The sequence below is a fragment of the Sarcophilus harrisii genome, chromosome 1, assembly GCF_902635505.1.
Source record: "Sarcophilus harrisii chromosome 1, mSarHar1.11, whole genome shotgun sequence".
Lineage (NCBI taxonomy): Eukaryota > Metazoa > Chordata > Mammalia > Dasyuromorphia > Dasyuridae > Sarcophilus > Sarcophilus harrisii.
In genome coordinates this window covers 35,341,454-35,357,700 of record NC_045426.1, presented here as the reverse complement: position 1 = coordinate 35,357,700, position 16,247 = coordinate 35,341,454, and the positions used below count along the sequence as shown (strand labels likewise).

At 39.5% G+C, this 16,247-nt stretch overlaps 1 protein-coding gene across 1 annotated transcript in view; it reads right to left on the bottom strand.

Moving 5' to 3' along the window:
- GXYLT2 (glucoside xylosyltransferase 2) overlaps positions 1 to 16,247 on the bottom strand; it is a 74,205-nt gene that overhangs the window by 36,222 nt on the left and 21,736 nt on the right. The window contains exons 2-3 of the mRNA XM_031954020.1: positions 11,674 to 11,863; positions 8,355 to 8,486 (exon numbers count right to left, since the gene is read on the bottom strand). Coding sequence (XP_031809880.1) covers positions 8,355 to 8,486; positions 11,674 to 11,863 — 322 coding nt within the window. The remainder of the gene's footprint in view (positions 1 to 8,354; positions 8,487 to 11,673; positions 11,864 to 16,247) is intronic.

Genomic DNA, 16,247 nt, shown 5'->3' with positions numbered 1-16,247 from the left:
ATCCTTCCAGTTAGTTGTTAGTTCATTCTTAATCCTCAAATTATCTTCAATTAAATTCAACAAACCTGTATTAATTACTTACTATGTACAGGACATTATGGGCCTTGCCCTCAAGAAATTTAAATTCTGCTGGGGAGGAGAGGAAGAGATATAACATATATTCAGATAAATAAATGCAAGCTAGCTGGTAAGCTTCCCTAGAGTAGGACTGTTTCTGTGGTTTATGTGGACTCAGAGCCTAGCACAATTCTTGGCACACAGAAGCCCAAGAAGTAATCTGTTGAAATTAATTGAATAACACAAGATTAGGAGAGTCAGCTAACACATTGGATGAAAGAGACCATGGCAATAGTTCTCTTTCCTATAAGCATTTCCACAATTATTTAACATACAAGAGGCAGGATAGGATAGCATGCGCTGATCTTAGAAGCAAGAAGACCTGGATTCAAGTTCTGCCTTTGACATACTGGCATGGGGTTCATGGACAATTTCTTTATCTCCCAGTGACCTGATGGCTTTCTAAATTAAAAGTTGATGACTCTGCATGAGGAGATAGAGTTTCCACACTGGGAATTCCTTACATTTACGGGATCATAATTCTCAAATGACAACAAAAGACAGCACATTCAAAGACACATGGGGGAAACCCTTTGAAATTATAGGAAGTATTTTAAAGAAATAGGAAGAGACTACCCTGAATACATGGTAATTGTTGTCTTCATGACATGCTTTTTTTAAAAAATAGAAATATTAAGAAAATATTGTTTCTTTAGGAAATTGTTTCTTTAACAAAAACCCACATTAGTGCTTTTTAAAGTTGTAAGCTGATTTTGTGATATTAATTCCACAATTCCAAACTGCAACACTGCTGACAGTAAAAGTCTGGAGATATATGTATTTAATTTTATTTTTGCTTCAACTGTGCCCCCTTGTGGAACTCCACATTCATAATTTGAGCAGGGATTTACTATAGACCTTTTTGGAGGCAAATGAATATTTTTAGGATAATAAACTTAGAGGTATAGGGGCCTCTCTAGTACATTTAGTTCAACTCTACCATTTTACAGATGACGATACAAAGGTTAAATGATTTGTTAATGGTCATAGCTCATGAGTGGGAAAGTCAAGACATGAACTTTCTACTTTCCATGAAACCAGAGAAATGTTGGTTTCTATCCCTTAATATCCACTGGAGCAAATTTGTGGAGTATTTGGATCATTATATGATCCAAAGAGAGCTTAGCCTGGTTAAATTGATGGTCCATGAATGAGAAAAAAGAGAAAGAAAAAAGGAGAGAGAGAAAAAAAAGGGAAAGAGAGAAAAAAGGAGGGAAGAAGTAAGTGAAGGAGGGAGGGAGAAATGTGCACAATATATACATATCCACATACATGTATACATGTACACACACACATAGCTTTACTCTGACTACCACTGCTGGTGTGGGTTTACAGCAATTTTTCCACAGTGACTTAAATACAGAATCTCTACTTTCTGTTACAATTTTAATTGACTCTACACAGGTCTTCTCAAGGAATCTCCAAAGAAGAAGGTGTCTAGATTTCACTTGTAATTCTTTCTACATTTCCCTGGCTCGCTTGGGCAGACATGGCAATCATGTTGGCTGTGGTCTTATAAGCATCCAGGCTGAAACAGAGTGATCAATGCATACTGACTTATACAAGACAGTTTTCCTATGTTTCTGCCATGTCAGCTTGGGTTTAGTGTTTGATTTCACCATTTAAATCATGATGCCAGCTGTCCCATCCAGAGACTCTTACATTTTAAGGCATCCGGTTTTTGTGTGTTCAGATAATAACGAGCACATAATCTTCTACTTGCTTTAATTCTTCCTTGGGTTTGCCTCCCTCTCTTTTCACCCCTCACCTTAAAACAAGTGTTGCCAGACAGAAAATATATCCATTTTTTTTATACCGACTTTAGAGATCCCTTCTTTTTTTATGTGAATTTATCCAAAACAGAATCCATAGATGGAATCCTATGTACACATAACCTGTCATGAAGAGGAATATGGCAGAATCAGTGGATCATGATTAGCTGCCAGACAACCCTGAAGGAACTACCTTTGTTTCTAGTCCTGATTTTCATTTTCTTTTTTAATATTTTAAAAGAAAGTATCGCATTAAAGACATCCTACATGCCCACGCGCGCGCACGCACACACACACACACACTCCTGCCTCTGCAAGTCAATTCAGGCAAAGCTTTTTTAACTTAAACTTTTTAATTCACAAGAATACATTTTCCTCTTGCCTCCCTCTCCTACAATGGATTTTTTAAAGAGGAAAAGAAAAACAAACTTTTTAGAACAAATGTGTATGATCAAGCAAAACAAATTCACACAATGACTACATCCAAAAAACATATGTCTGGTTCTTTGCTCTGAGTCTATCATCTGACAGGAGGTAGCTAATATGCTTCATTACAGGGGTTTTCTGGAACTATATTTAGTCATTCATCAAATCAGAGTTCTTAAAGTGTTTTCAAGTTATCTGTTTATAAAACGTTATTATCATCTAAATTTTTTTCCTGGTTCTGTTCACTTCATCCTGCATCAGTTCATTTAAGTCTTCCCAAGTTTTTCTAAAGTCATCTCATCATTTGTAGAGCACATTAGTATTCTATCACATTCATATGCCATCATTTGTCCAATCATTCCCCAACTGATGGGCAGCACTTTAATTGCCAGTTCTTTGCCATCACAAAGACCTGATACAAATATTTTTTGCACATATAGGTACTTTTTCTTCTTTTAAAAGATCTCTTTTGGATACAAAATCTGATTCTAAATATTTAATTTCCAATTAGCTTCTTGTCAATGAAAATCTGTCACTTGTGGTTTGGTTGGTATGAACTGAACACAAGTCTCCTTGCTAAATGTCAGATGAGCAAATTCTCCAGGGATATGTTATGTCACTGAGATAGATGAGTGTTTTTCAAACAAGGATAGGTTTGTTGCACACAAATCAGTTTTTCTAGAAGTTAAAACCTCTTACCACCTCCCCTAAAAAAAACCTGATGGAAGAAAGCAGCTGCCAGTAAGTAATATCAAGTCTGACTGTTTTTCTCATTAACTGTATGACTTATGTTGGCACTAAGTTCACCTAATGTTTATGGAGTGTTAAAATCATGCTTGTTCTACTTGGTTTGCAGCCTGATGACTATTTCAGGAACCAGATTTGGAGTTAAGATTGTAATTCTAACTGATGGGTTTTCAGGAATGTCTAATTCTGGACCCAGACTCCTTCCCACTCTCTCTTTGCCAAGATCAGGTGCAAATGATGATTCTGTTCCAGTACTCTATTGCCAACGCCTTAGACCAGCTGGGTACATTTACTCAAGTCCATATGGGTATCCAACCTTCACCACAGTCTGGATATCTTGGGATCAGTCCATATGAGTCAACTAAAGGAGGAGAAACGTATAACATTAGTTTGTCTGACTAGTTCCCAATTCCCAAACCATGGTTCAGCTGAGGAAAAATTTTGTAATACTTATTTTACTTTGACCTAGTCTAGTCTTGGTTTTTATGAGGCCTTATGGTTTTCTTGGATTCAGAGACTGGTGAGGAGCCTGTAAATCTGAAAGGAAACCATACCTGGTTGTCACAAAAACCAAATTGCTGGAACTGGAATGAAAGATAATTATACTTGAGAATGAAAATAACTTCATAATGTGAATTTTTTTTGTTGTCACTTTATTCCAGTAATAAGAATCCATCCACAGAGTATTCAAAGAGGATGCCTTTCGTTTAAAAAAAAATCATCATCAAACTGCAAGAAGCCCAATATCTGGCATGCAGTAAGGGCTTAACAAATGCTTACCCTCTGTCTGCTCAATTGCCTGTCTGACCAGAGAAGAGTCACTAGGAAAGTGAAGGGCCACGAGTCTAAGTCATATGAGAACTATTTGAAATAACTATGCAGGCTTAGCCTAGTGAAGAGGACTTTGGCTATAATAGCTATATATTATATATAATAGCTATCTTTAAGTATTTGAAGAGCCATCCTTGGAAGGAGGGTTTAGACTCCTTTTTGGCCCCAGAGCTAGGAACAACAGCTGGCAAGTTCCAAAGAGCTAGATTTAGGCAGAGAGAGGGTGGGGGGAGGGAGAAAGAAGGGGAGAAGGGGAGGGAGAGGGAGAGGGAGAGAAAAAAAGGGAGAGGAAGAGAAAGAAAAGGAGAAGAGGAGAGGGAGAGAAGGAAAAGGAGAGGGAGAAAAGGAGAGGGGGAGAGGGAGGAGGGAGAGAAAAGGAGAGGGAGAGGGAGAAAAGAAGGAGAGGGAGAGGAAAAGAAAGAGAAGGGGAGAGGGAGAGAAAAGGAGAGGAAGAGGAAGAGAAGGAAAGGGAGAGAGAGAGGAAGAGGAAGAGGGAGAGGAGGAGTGCTTTCCAAAAACTGAATGGGGTCCATGAAGAGGTGGTGGTTTCCTTCCCTTTGAGTTTTTCAAGCAAAGACTGGATGACCTCTTGTCAGGGATGCTACACTGACAATACCTTTCACGTATGGATTAGACTGAAAGGCCAATGAGGTTTCTTCCAACTCCCAAATTCTGTGATTCTGAATGCTGAACACCAAAGCTCTACTCCAGTTCTGTTTAGGCAGCAGCCTAAAGTGGATTCTCTACCTAGTGGCTAAGAATAGCTCCCTGTGGCTCCTTCCCAACCAACTCCACCCGGATGCTTATATTTTAAGATTCTTTGTCTGAGCCTATTGTCGGAGCTATACCTCAGCAGTATATCGGACTTGGTTTTTTTAAAGAGATGGATTACAAGGGAAAATTCCACCTTGACTTGATTTAAAATTACCTCAAGGCTCAATACATCTCTATTATGCCTCTGAAATGCCAAGTTTGTAAGTTGATGCCAGGCTACACTGCTGAAAAAAGGTAAATGCACTGCCAACTGTAATCGACCTTTATTGTTTGAAATAAGGACTGTTCTTTATTATCAACAGAAGATAAGTAATGGCAGCATCCATTTGTCATTCAAAAAGGAACATTCAGTCAGCAGAGAATGAATGGAAACCAACAGCAAGAGATTTTGTTCTTTCAGTGGTGAAAAGGAAATCACGATTCTAGGTCAGGGTATGATCATGTGCAGTTTCCATTGATTTGAGAACACAAAATACTACATTATTCTCTCTCTGTGTGTACATACATACATATACTCACTGTGTGTATATGTATATTATGTGTATGCATGTATGTATATATAGGTTTGGTGGTGTGTGTATACACATTCAGATACATACATACCAAAGAAGAGATGTTTCTTATAATGTAGTTTTTTATATATTTGATACTTGGTAGATTTTATGTATGTGTGTCCATACATACCACATATACAAAAAAATCATTCTTTGGGGTATATATATATACATATATTTGTTTATAAATAAATAAATATAAATATATATATAGAGAGAGGAGAGAGAGAGAGGATAAAGACAGAGAGAGAGAGAGAAGAGAGAGAGAGGAGAAAGAGAGAGAGAGAAGAGAGAGAGAGACAGAGAGAGAGGAGAAAGAGAGAGAGAGACAGAGAGAGGGAAGAAAGAGAGAGAGCGACAGAGACAGAGAGAGAGAGAGGAGAAAGAGAGAGAGAGAGAGAGAGAGAGAGAGAGGAGAAAGAAAGAGAGAGGAGAAAGAGAAAGAGACAGAGACAGAGAGAGAGAAGAGAAAGAGAGAGAGAGAGAAAGAGAGAGAGAAGAGAAAGAGAGAGAGAGAAAGAGAGAGAAGAGAAAGAGAGAGAGAGAAGAAAGACAGAGAGGAGAAAGAGAGAGAGAGAGAAGAGAGAAGAGAAAGAGAGAGAGAGAGAGAGAAGAGAAAGAGAGAGAGAGGAGAAAGACAGAGAGGAGAAAGAAGAAAGAGAGAGAGAGAGAGAGAGAGAGAGAGAGAGAGAGAGAGAGAGAGAGAAAGAGAGAGATAGAAAGTGTCTCCATTTCTATGGCTTCATCCATGTGTTAACTTAGGATCTTAGGGTCACTTGGAGACATTGGGAGGTTAGACATAAAGATTTCATGTACTCCCAAATCAGGAAATGACCTTTGTCAATGCAGGTGAGCATTTTCTCTGCTGTTTAATCTGAGAGAGCTGTTTAGAAAGCATCTAGGTGACTTGCCCAGGATCACATAGGTCAGGATTTGAATTTTAGGTTTTTTTGGCTCAAAGGCCAACTACACACCACTATCTTTAAGTCTGATATTGGCTATATAAAATAAATAACAAGCATTGACGGAGCAGGGTAGAATGGGGAGCACCTGTCAAATAGAAGGTATTTCATGTGTGTAAAATTGCATTAAAGGAGCTCACGACCTAATCATGGCCAGAAACAGTCACTTTCTTTGATACTTTCTCCAGTAGTCATCCAAACACTGGCTTCTACATGAGATCAGCTACTCATGTTCCATTAGAATATAAGTTCTTCAAGAGCTTATCAGGTTTTTGCTATGTGTGTGCAGTATCTCCCTAGCATTTGGAGTACCGACCACTATTAGCCATGTTTTCTGACTGATTAATTGCTGCATATCCATGTCATCTTCCCTACTAGAACTCGAGCTCTCTGACTTACACGAACTGATGCTGAGTGAAATGAGCAGGGCCAGGAGATCATTATATACTTCAACAACAATACTCTATGATGATCAATTCTGATGAACCTGGCCATCCTCAGCAATGAGATCAACCAAATCATTTCCAATAGAGCAGTAATGAACTGAACCAGCTACGCCCAGTGAAAGAACTCTGGGAGATGACTAAGAACCATTATATACAATTCCCAATCCCTATATTTTTGCCTGCCTGCATTTTGAATTTCCTTCACAGACTAATTGTACAATATTTCAGAGTCCGATTCTTTTTGTACAGCAAAATAACAGTTTGATCATGTATACTTATTGTGTATCTAATTTATATTTAATATATTTAACATCTACTGGTCATCCTGCCATCTAGGGGAAGGGGTGGGAGGAAGGAAGGGAAAAATTGGAATAAAAGCTTTGGCAATTGTCAATGCTATAAAATTACCTATACATATAACTTGGTTTTTTTTTTTTTTTTAACTTATTTAATAGCTTTTTATTTACAGGTTATATGTATGGGTAACTTTACAGCATTAACAATTGCCAAACCTCTTGTTCCAATTTTTTCACCTTCTTCCCCCCCCTCCCCAGATGGGGGGATGCCAAAGATGTTAAATATTTAAAATATAAATTAGAACAAATAAAACATGACAAACTTTATTTTGTGTACAAAAAAATCGACTTGAAATATTTAAATTTGCTTGTGAAGGAAATCAAAATCGGTGGGATAAATATAGGGATTGGGAATTAATATAATGGTTTTGTTCCCAGAGTTCTTTCTCTGGGTGCTGGTTAGTTCATTATTGCTCCATTGAAATGATTTGGGATCTCTTCTGGGATGGCCAGGTCCATCAGTGGTCATCATATAGTACTGTTGGTATAATGATCTCCTGGGTCCTTATTTACCGCATCATTCATGTAATCTCCGGCCTTTCTGAAATCATCCTGTTGGTCATTTCTTCAGAACAGTAATATTCCAAATATTCAATACCACAATTTATTCAGCCATTCTCCAACTGTGGACACCATTCAGTTTTAGCCACTACAAAAGGGCTGCCCAAAATTCGTCAACGGTCCCTTTCCTTCTTTATAACTTTTGGGATATAATCCCAGTAGTAACACTGCTGGATCAAAGGGTATGCAAGTTTGATAACTTTTGACATAGTTCCAAACATTCCAGAATGGTTGATTGTTTCAACTCCCCAACAATGCATCAATGTCCCACATACATATAACTTGTAAATAAAAAGTTATTTAAAAAAAAAAAAAAAGAGGGGCAGCTAGGTGAAGCAGTGGATAGAGCACTAGCCCTGGATTCAGGAGGACCTGAGTTCAAATCTGGTCTCAGACACTTTGACACTTCCTAGTTGTGTGACCCTGGGCAAGTCACTTAATCCTAATTGCCTCAGGAAAAAAAAAAAAAAAAAAAAAGAACTCGAGCTCTCTGAGATCAAGAGCTCTTTCACTGATTTCTCTGGATCCCTAATGCCCGACAGAGCAGATATGGAATAATGCTGCTATAAGACTGACAGTCTCACTTAGCTCTATTTAATCAAAAAATTTTAAAAACAAAAGTGATTAACACTTGTATCGTGAAGAATATTTCAGAATACAAGCAGATAATGGCCTAATTGTGGACAGGTTGTGGACAACCTGAAAGAAATAAGATTTTTGTCTAAGACAGTGATTTCCCAACACACTTAGACCAACTTAGTCCTACTCCATTGCCAAACTGCCTTTGATGAAAACCAGGTGTCCCTACCGGAAGAAAGAGTCTCTGGGCAGCACAAGGCTTGAAGAGCTTCTTCCATTCCTGAGCATTTCCAACAGAAAACGTGATCGGGTAGATGCTGTGTTCAAACTTCTTTGTGTATGAGGAAGGCCACTGTCGCAACTGAAAAATAGGGAAGCAAAAGAGGGGAGATCAAAACTCGAGAAAGAGTGAAAGGACTTGTAGGTGATGCTATTAAAGGCAGGAGGGAATTTAACAGGCAATCCAGAAGGTGGGTGTCCATTAACATCTGGTTGGAGTTCTGCTCCGTGTCATCACCAAACTGTCCATCCCGTTGCATCACCATCATAACCAGCAAGGTACTGGTATATATCTGCTGGAGGGGTAGGGGTGATTATTAATTAATCCTACTAATCACAATCCTACTAGGTGAGATCATCAAAAAAAAAAATACACTTAGAAATCAGCCAACTTTAAAAGTGTTATATAAATGTGAGTTATGATTATTGTTATTATCCTTATCGTTATTATTCTCTAGCTCCCTGTATCACCCTAAATACCCTCAAGCTTTGCCACCCACATTGCCACTTTGTTCTTAGGATCTCTGAACCTTTTCACCCACCCTGCAGTTGAACTCTTTGATATGTGTGGTCTCCCCCAGTTGAAGTAAGAGTTCCTTCAGGAAAGTTCCCTTTTTGTTCTATTATATCCTTAGTGCTCTGTACATGTTTGGCACATAGTAAATACTTATTAAATGTGATTTCACTAATTCGTTAATTATCCTGTGCTATAACACATCATATTTTATAATAAAAACCTTTAATGGGCAGTAGTCTTTTTTATAAACTACTTTGTCACTTTAGTTAGCAAGATAATAATGGAATGAAACCTAGAACACAGAAGTTCTGACAGAGTGGAAAGTTGTCAGAAAATCTGAACAAGAGAAATTGAAAACATGAAGCCAAAGGTAAATGGTGGCAGGAGTGCTGGCCTTTGAAACTTTCTCCCATTCCGGCCAAATCCTCTAGCCGTCAGATAGGTTATCTTTGATAACATATAACATGTGTTTTGGTCTTTTATTTTCCCCCTGCCCCAATACTTCCCCTTAAACTCAACATAGTTAAGCACAGATGATGACTTTTGAGGTACCAAACATCTGCAAACCAAGTGGGTGCCAATGGATTGGAGAAGAGCTGAATAGAGATATAAAGCAAGGACATATTATTATGCTCTAAAAAATGATGACCATGAAGATGTCAAGTTGACAAGCATTTATTATATGGCTACGATGTGCTAGTGCTGCTCTAAATGCTGTGGATACAAAGAAAGACAAAAACAGCCCCTGCTCTCAAGGAGCTCATGATCTAATAATGGTAGAGACAACATGGAACCAGCCACAAACAAGACACATCCTGGAATCCTCTCATTCATTTCTGCCTCTTGGGCTCCCAAGACCTTCTTCAAGTCCTTGCTAACATATTATCTTCTATAAATAAGGTTCACCTGATGCTCTTTAATGCTAGGGTCTTTCCTCTTTCAATTACCTCTCAATTTATTCTCGTGTTTGAAAGTAGGGACTGTCTTTTGGCATTTTTTTGTATCCCCCAAGATCTAGCACAGTGCTTGGCACATTGCACAAGCAATCAATACTTGTTAACTGACTAATAAATTAGAGATAACTTGAGAGGGAAAGCATTAGCATTAAGGAGGAATTCACAAGGAGAAATTCGGAAGATGAGACATCAGGGAAGCAGGAGGCAGAGCTCCAAGAATGGGGGAAGACATCCAGTAAGATCCAGGGGTCCTCAAACTACGCCCGTGGGCCAGATGTAGCAGCTGAGGACATTTATCCCCCTTACCCAGGGCTATGAAGTTTTTTTATTTAAAGGCCCACAAAACAAAGTTTTTGTTTTTACTACAGTCTGGCCCTCCAACAGTCTGAGAGACAGTGAACTGGCCCCCTATTTAAAAATTACCCCTGGTAATCTCTTGCCCAGATCAACGAGAGAGTGTGTTATATGTCAATGGATCAAAGAATATGGAGAATGGGGGGGGTGAAAAGTCTGGAGGAGTCAGGTTGTGAGGTAATTTCTCTTTATCTATCTATCTACCTACCTATTTATTTATTATTTTTTTTGGTGAGGGACTTTCAAAGACAAACAGAACTATGGAAACATTTGTACAAATTGATGAATGAAGCAAAACCAAAAAAGGATATAATCTTGGTTGTTGTTCAGTCATGTTTGACTGTTCATGACCCCATCTGGAGGTTTTCTTGGCAGAGAGAATGGAATGGTTTGCCAGTTCTTTTTCCAGTTCATTTTACAGATGAGGCAATTGAGGCAAACAGGATTAAGTGACTTGCCCCGGGAGGTCATACAAGACTCCATTTAAATTCTACTTTCTCCATTAAAGTTAGAGCCTTTCCCTTAAGACTAATTCCAATGTAACTAAGATTAACACTGTACATATCTTGTTGTTATGCAGTTATCTCCTTCATCACAATGTAGGGTCCAGGAGGACAGGGACAGATTTTGCCTTTCTTTGTATAATCTCAGCAAATTAGTACAGTTCTTAGTACAAAACACACAATAAATATTTGTAGCTGACAATATATGGGGCCCTACTTAAAAGCTTTTCTCTGTTATAAAGAAAGGTTCAATTAGGGGATAGGGGAAAATCATGGGGAAATATCTATTGTAAAAGCAGAAAGGACCAACAAAACTTTTAAAAAATGACAATAATGCTAGTACTTAAATTAACTAGAAGATATTTAAGTGGTGGCTGACAGATTAGAGGTCACCCCTTTTCTTTCGCCTCCCCTCACCGGCTGATTCCAGCTCTTCCTCTGGCATTTTCAAACCAATTCATGATCTCGATTTATTCCAAATATTCCTCAGGCTACTCCTGATGAAGACATTAAACCCATTTTTTTTTTTTTTTTTTTGGCTCAGAAAATGTAATATTTCCTAGCTTTCTTATCATTAACCTTCTACTCAACTTACTCCTCTTAGATATTTCTCATTACTCTAACTAGCCCAGAGGCAGGATATAAGACAGGAGGATGGAGAAGATAGGTATGAAACAAGAAAGGTTCTTTGTTCTCCCCCAAGGGAAAAACCTCAGGACTTATCAAATTAAGGGGAAGTGAAAAGGGAGAAAATAAAGTATTTATAAATAGATTTGATCTCAGAATCAAGTGATGGTCTCCATGATTGGTGCATGGAACTAAGACAGAAAATCTAAGCTCTCCTCCCCTATCAGGAACAGACACTTCCATTTGGCTCAAGTTCAAGTTTTCTTTAGCCTGGGCCTTATTTACAGTTACTACGGTTTCCTATCAATTCACCTTCTTATCAAACTCAGGCTTCAGTGAATCTTCAGCAAAGATGTGAAATCGAATCTTGCGATAGCTGAAGAGGATGGCCGATTTGAGCATAATGAGCGTCTCTTCCAGACGGTCCCCACATGCCACAACGGCCAGGTGCATCCATTGTTCTGCTGGCAAGGCTGGGGAATGTTTTGGCTCCCCATGCTTTCTGGGAAGAGAAAATAAAAACATGATTGGGTAAAATACAAAAATAAAAACATTCCAAGATGGTGAGATCAGTCAGTCAACAAGCATTTAAGTGCTAAGTAAGTTATCTCCAATTAAAAACACATCAACAGACAAAATCTGTTATATCTTCCGACATGATAAACATTGTGACAATTCTATTTATATGAAAAGAACGAATTTAAACCTATATTTATTCCATTTGATTCAACATGCATTTATTAAGCAAATACTATGTACCAGGCCTGTACTGTACTAGGCTCTGGGACACAAAGATATTCTGAAAACACTTGCTGCCCTCAACTCACTGATTGTTATTGGTGATACAACATGTAGATAGATGGGCAAATGGAAAGTAGACATGTTATTTCAAGAAGGATTGAGTCTTAATATCCGAAGGGAGATCAAGAAAGACCACACAGAATGTGTGTGTGTGTGTATATATATAGTATATATTCTGCATACATTTTTATTTTATATACATGTGTGTTTATATGTATACATTGTATATATGTGCGTGTATTTATGTATATATCCCAGTATGTATACACTTGGGCTGAGATATCTTTTTTTTTTTCTGAGGCAATCAGGATTAAGTGACTTGCCCAGGGTCACACAGCCGGAGTGTGTTAAGTGTCTGAGATCAGATTTGAACTCAAGTCCTCCTGATTTCAGGGCTGGTGCTCTATCCAATGCACCACCCAGCTGCCCCTTGGGCTGTGATTTCAATGAAGTTAAGAGATTCTAAGAAGTGGGGATGAGAAGACTCTTTTGGACAAGGGAACAGTTACAAGAGATGGACTTTCATATAAGATAGAATTTCCTATATAAATTCACATATATAATATATACATAAACATGCACATACTATGTATATGTGTATAATATATACATGCATATATGTGTGTGGATGTATAATATAGATAAGTGTATATTATATATATATATAATTTTATAATATATATGTATATATTATATGTCTGAGGCAGCTGGGTAGTTCCGTGGCTAGAGCTTTAGGCTTGGAGCCAGGAAAACCTGATTCAAATTCTGCCTCCGACACTAACTGGGCAAATCATTTAACTTCTGGGGGCTTTAACCCACTGGAAAAGGAAATGGCCAACTACTCCAGTATCTTTGCCAAGAAAACCACACGGACAGTACTGGCATAATATGGCTTATGTGGCCAGAAAGAATCGGATTAAATAACAATATTTATATATAATGTATATATTCTGCCTGTATTTATATATTATATCCATGTGTGTTTATATGTATACATTGTATATGTGTGTGTATTTAGTATCCATCCCAGTATGTATACCCTGTATATGTATAAGGTAGATATCGGACTGTTGAGGGTGTCTGAACTGTTTCTGCCTCCACTAAGGGCCGGCTAGTACACTACAGCTCCAAACTTAATCCAGCCTATTTTGAAATGTCACAGCTGATTTTTAACAACTGATCCTGTCTTCCTGATGGCTGAAGAGGCTTCTATTTCCACAAGCCATGGAAATCTGATTTGGGCGCAACCCCAACAAGAAGTTGGGAGGAGGACCCTTCGCAACTTTCCCACATAATATGAGCAATACGATATCTCCCACCTCCCATCTGGATGTTTTTATTTTAAGAGTGGAATGCATGACCACAGCATAAAAGGAGAATGTGCAAGTCAGAGAGAATGGGAGGAGGTGAGGACAAAACATTTGGATCTCTAAGCCTGGTGAGAGCCCCGAGCCCTGGTGCACGCAAACCGGACACTGGCTGTGTCTCGCTGCAGGTTCGGTGAACTGATGAGTATTAAGTTGAACGTGGGGAGAAACGTGGGGAGAGGCAGAGAGAGCCTCTGGGTGATCTGCAACCCCAAGGTATCAGGTACTGAGTCTGAGTATCAGGCACCCCCTGGGTGATCTGCAACCCCAAGGTATCAGGTACTGGCTGAGTAGCCAGTGGCTACTGGCCCGAGAACACCGCCAGGGAGGCCAGAATCGCCCAACAGACATTTCCTCCCCATAAAAGATCCGTTCCAAACGAGGAGAGGGAGCCAATTCTCCAAATCGTTGACTGCTGAGAAGAGTTTTCAAGAGAGTGGAAGAGGTCAGGAAGGGGCACTTTGAGACAACTGAAATTAATTTGAGAATTGGATGCCTCCTTCCCACCTGCTTTCCAAAAGTGCACAGGCAAATTGGCATGTTACTTATTCAGCTAATAGAGGGCTTGCTCCTGGCTTCCTTCACAATCACACGAGTCGAAGAGCTGGGTGGGGTCATTTGGCAAGCTTTGCAATTTGATTATCTCAGACTGTAACTGGTACAAGAAAAGCCTGCTCAGAAACTCCAGGCACTAAGTCACTCTGAGAATTAGCATTACATTCATCCCATCTCTTTTTGAGACCACATTTCTCTCACAGTGCACCTAAAAATTAACCCTCTGTGGCAACTGTGGCAAACTGACTCCTCTTCCCCAGATCCCAACAGTTGTCTCTTCCTAAAGGTTTCACCCTCACCCACTTCTCTATCACAATAATCAATTGATAATAACAGCTGGCATTTATTTAAAACTCCCAAAGCTTTTGTAGACAAGTTCTCATCTAGTTCTCACAACCTTGACAGCTGTTGTTTCCATTTTACAGATAAGGAAACTGAGGTTTCTGTCAGAGAGGCCAAATGACTTACTTCTAGACACAGAGCTATGGCACTGGATCCATTTCTGCTTCGTTTGGGGCCTTGGCAAATCCATTCCACTACTCCCTCCTCATGCCCTTCCCATCTCCTATGCCAGCTGCTGCAAGCTCCCCTGCAATTAACCTGGGGTTTCCATAGCCCTGCATGTGCTTGGGAAAGCCATGCCATTTACTTCCCTTGGGTCAGAATTAGAAGCCAATTGGCCTGCTTCAGCTGTTCCCTAGCCTTTCAGCCACATACGAGCCAGGGATTACCGCCTATCTTGGTGTCCGGTGACAAACACCTTTAAAACCCAAGAGGGGCCAGGAGGAATAACAGCCCCTAGGGACAGAGCAGCCCCCCTCCGTCTACCTCTCACATTACACCACCCGTCTCAGGCTTCAGGTAATGAATCTGTCTTGTGCAGGCACAATGGATGGTGAAACTTTAGATCACAGAAGTGGGCACCTTTCCCATTCTTCTATTAGAGGCAAACTTAGCTGGCTAATATTACTGGCTAGTGCTATTTAATGATGGCAGAGAATCTGGCTTTGAAAGCTGAAGTCCCCCCCCCCCCCCCCACCCCCCACCAGATCTATAGACTTTGGGAAGAAATCTATTTACTTCATTCTTTTGACCATTTAATTTTTTTTTTTTTACAATTTTTTCTTTATTAGATAAGACTCAGAGGATGTTTCTAATTCTCTCTGTCTGTCTCTCTCCCCTGTCTCTGATCTCTCTGTGTATATATTTCTCTCTGTGTCTTTGTCTCTCATTGTCTGTCAATTGCTCTCTCATCTTTGTCTCTCTCTGTGTGTATAAATGTCTCTCTCCCATATTTCTGTCTCTGTGTCTCTTTCTCTGTGTGTCTCTGTCTTTGTGTGTATGTGTCTGTCTCTGTCTTTCATTTGTCTCTGTCTCTATGTGTCTCTTATCTCTGTCTTTCATCTGTCTCTCTGTGTCTCTGTCTTTGTGTGTATGTGTATCTGTCTGTCTCTCATCTGTCTCTGTCTCTTATCTCTGTCTTTCATCTGTCTCTCTGTCTTTGTGTGTATGTGTATCTGTCTGTCTCTCATCTGTCTCTGTCTCTTATTTCTGTCTTTCATCTGTCTCTCTGTGTCTCTGTCTTTGTGTCTCTTATCTCTGTCTTCTGTCTCTGTCTCTGTGTCTCTTATCTCTGTCTTTCATCCGTCTCTCTGTATTTCTCATCTGTCTCTGTCTCTCTCTCTGTGTTTCACTCTCTGCCTTTTCCTCCATATATAAGCAATCACCACAGCTTAAAGATATATCTATTAAAAGGCTTCTCACACCCATGCTTTCTAGTCCCCCTATTGCCACAATATGTGATGAACTAGGATTGGACACGTTCAGAGTCATGTGGGATTTTAGAGAATACCTAGTCCATTTTCCTTATTCTCCAGATGAGGAAACTCAGGTTCAGATGTATTATCCAAGATCACGTCCTCCTGCAAGTGGCAGAAAAACCATTTGAACAAGAGACCTCCTTATTCCTGGACAGCATGGTATGATGTATAGAGCAAAGGACTTGGGTTCAAATCCTGCCTCATATACTTACTCACTGGACATGTGTGCCTGGATAAGCTGCTTCATATCTCAGGGTCTCAGTTTCCCATCTGTAAAGTGAAGGAGTTGGATCTGAGATCCTCTCCAGCTCTAACCAATCCAGTCCATTGTTGGTCCCACTAC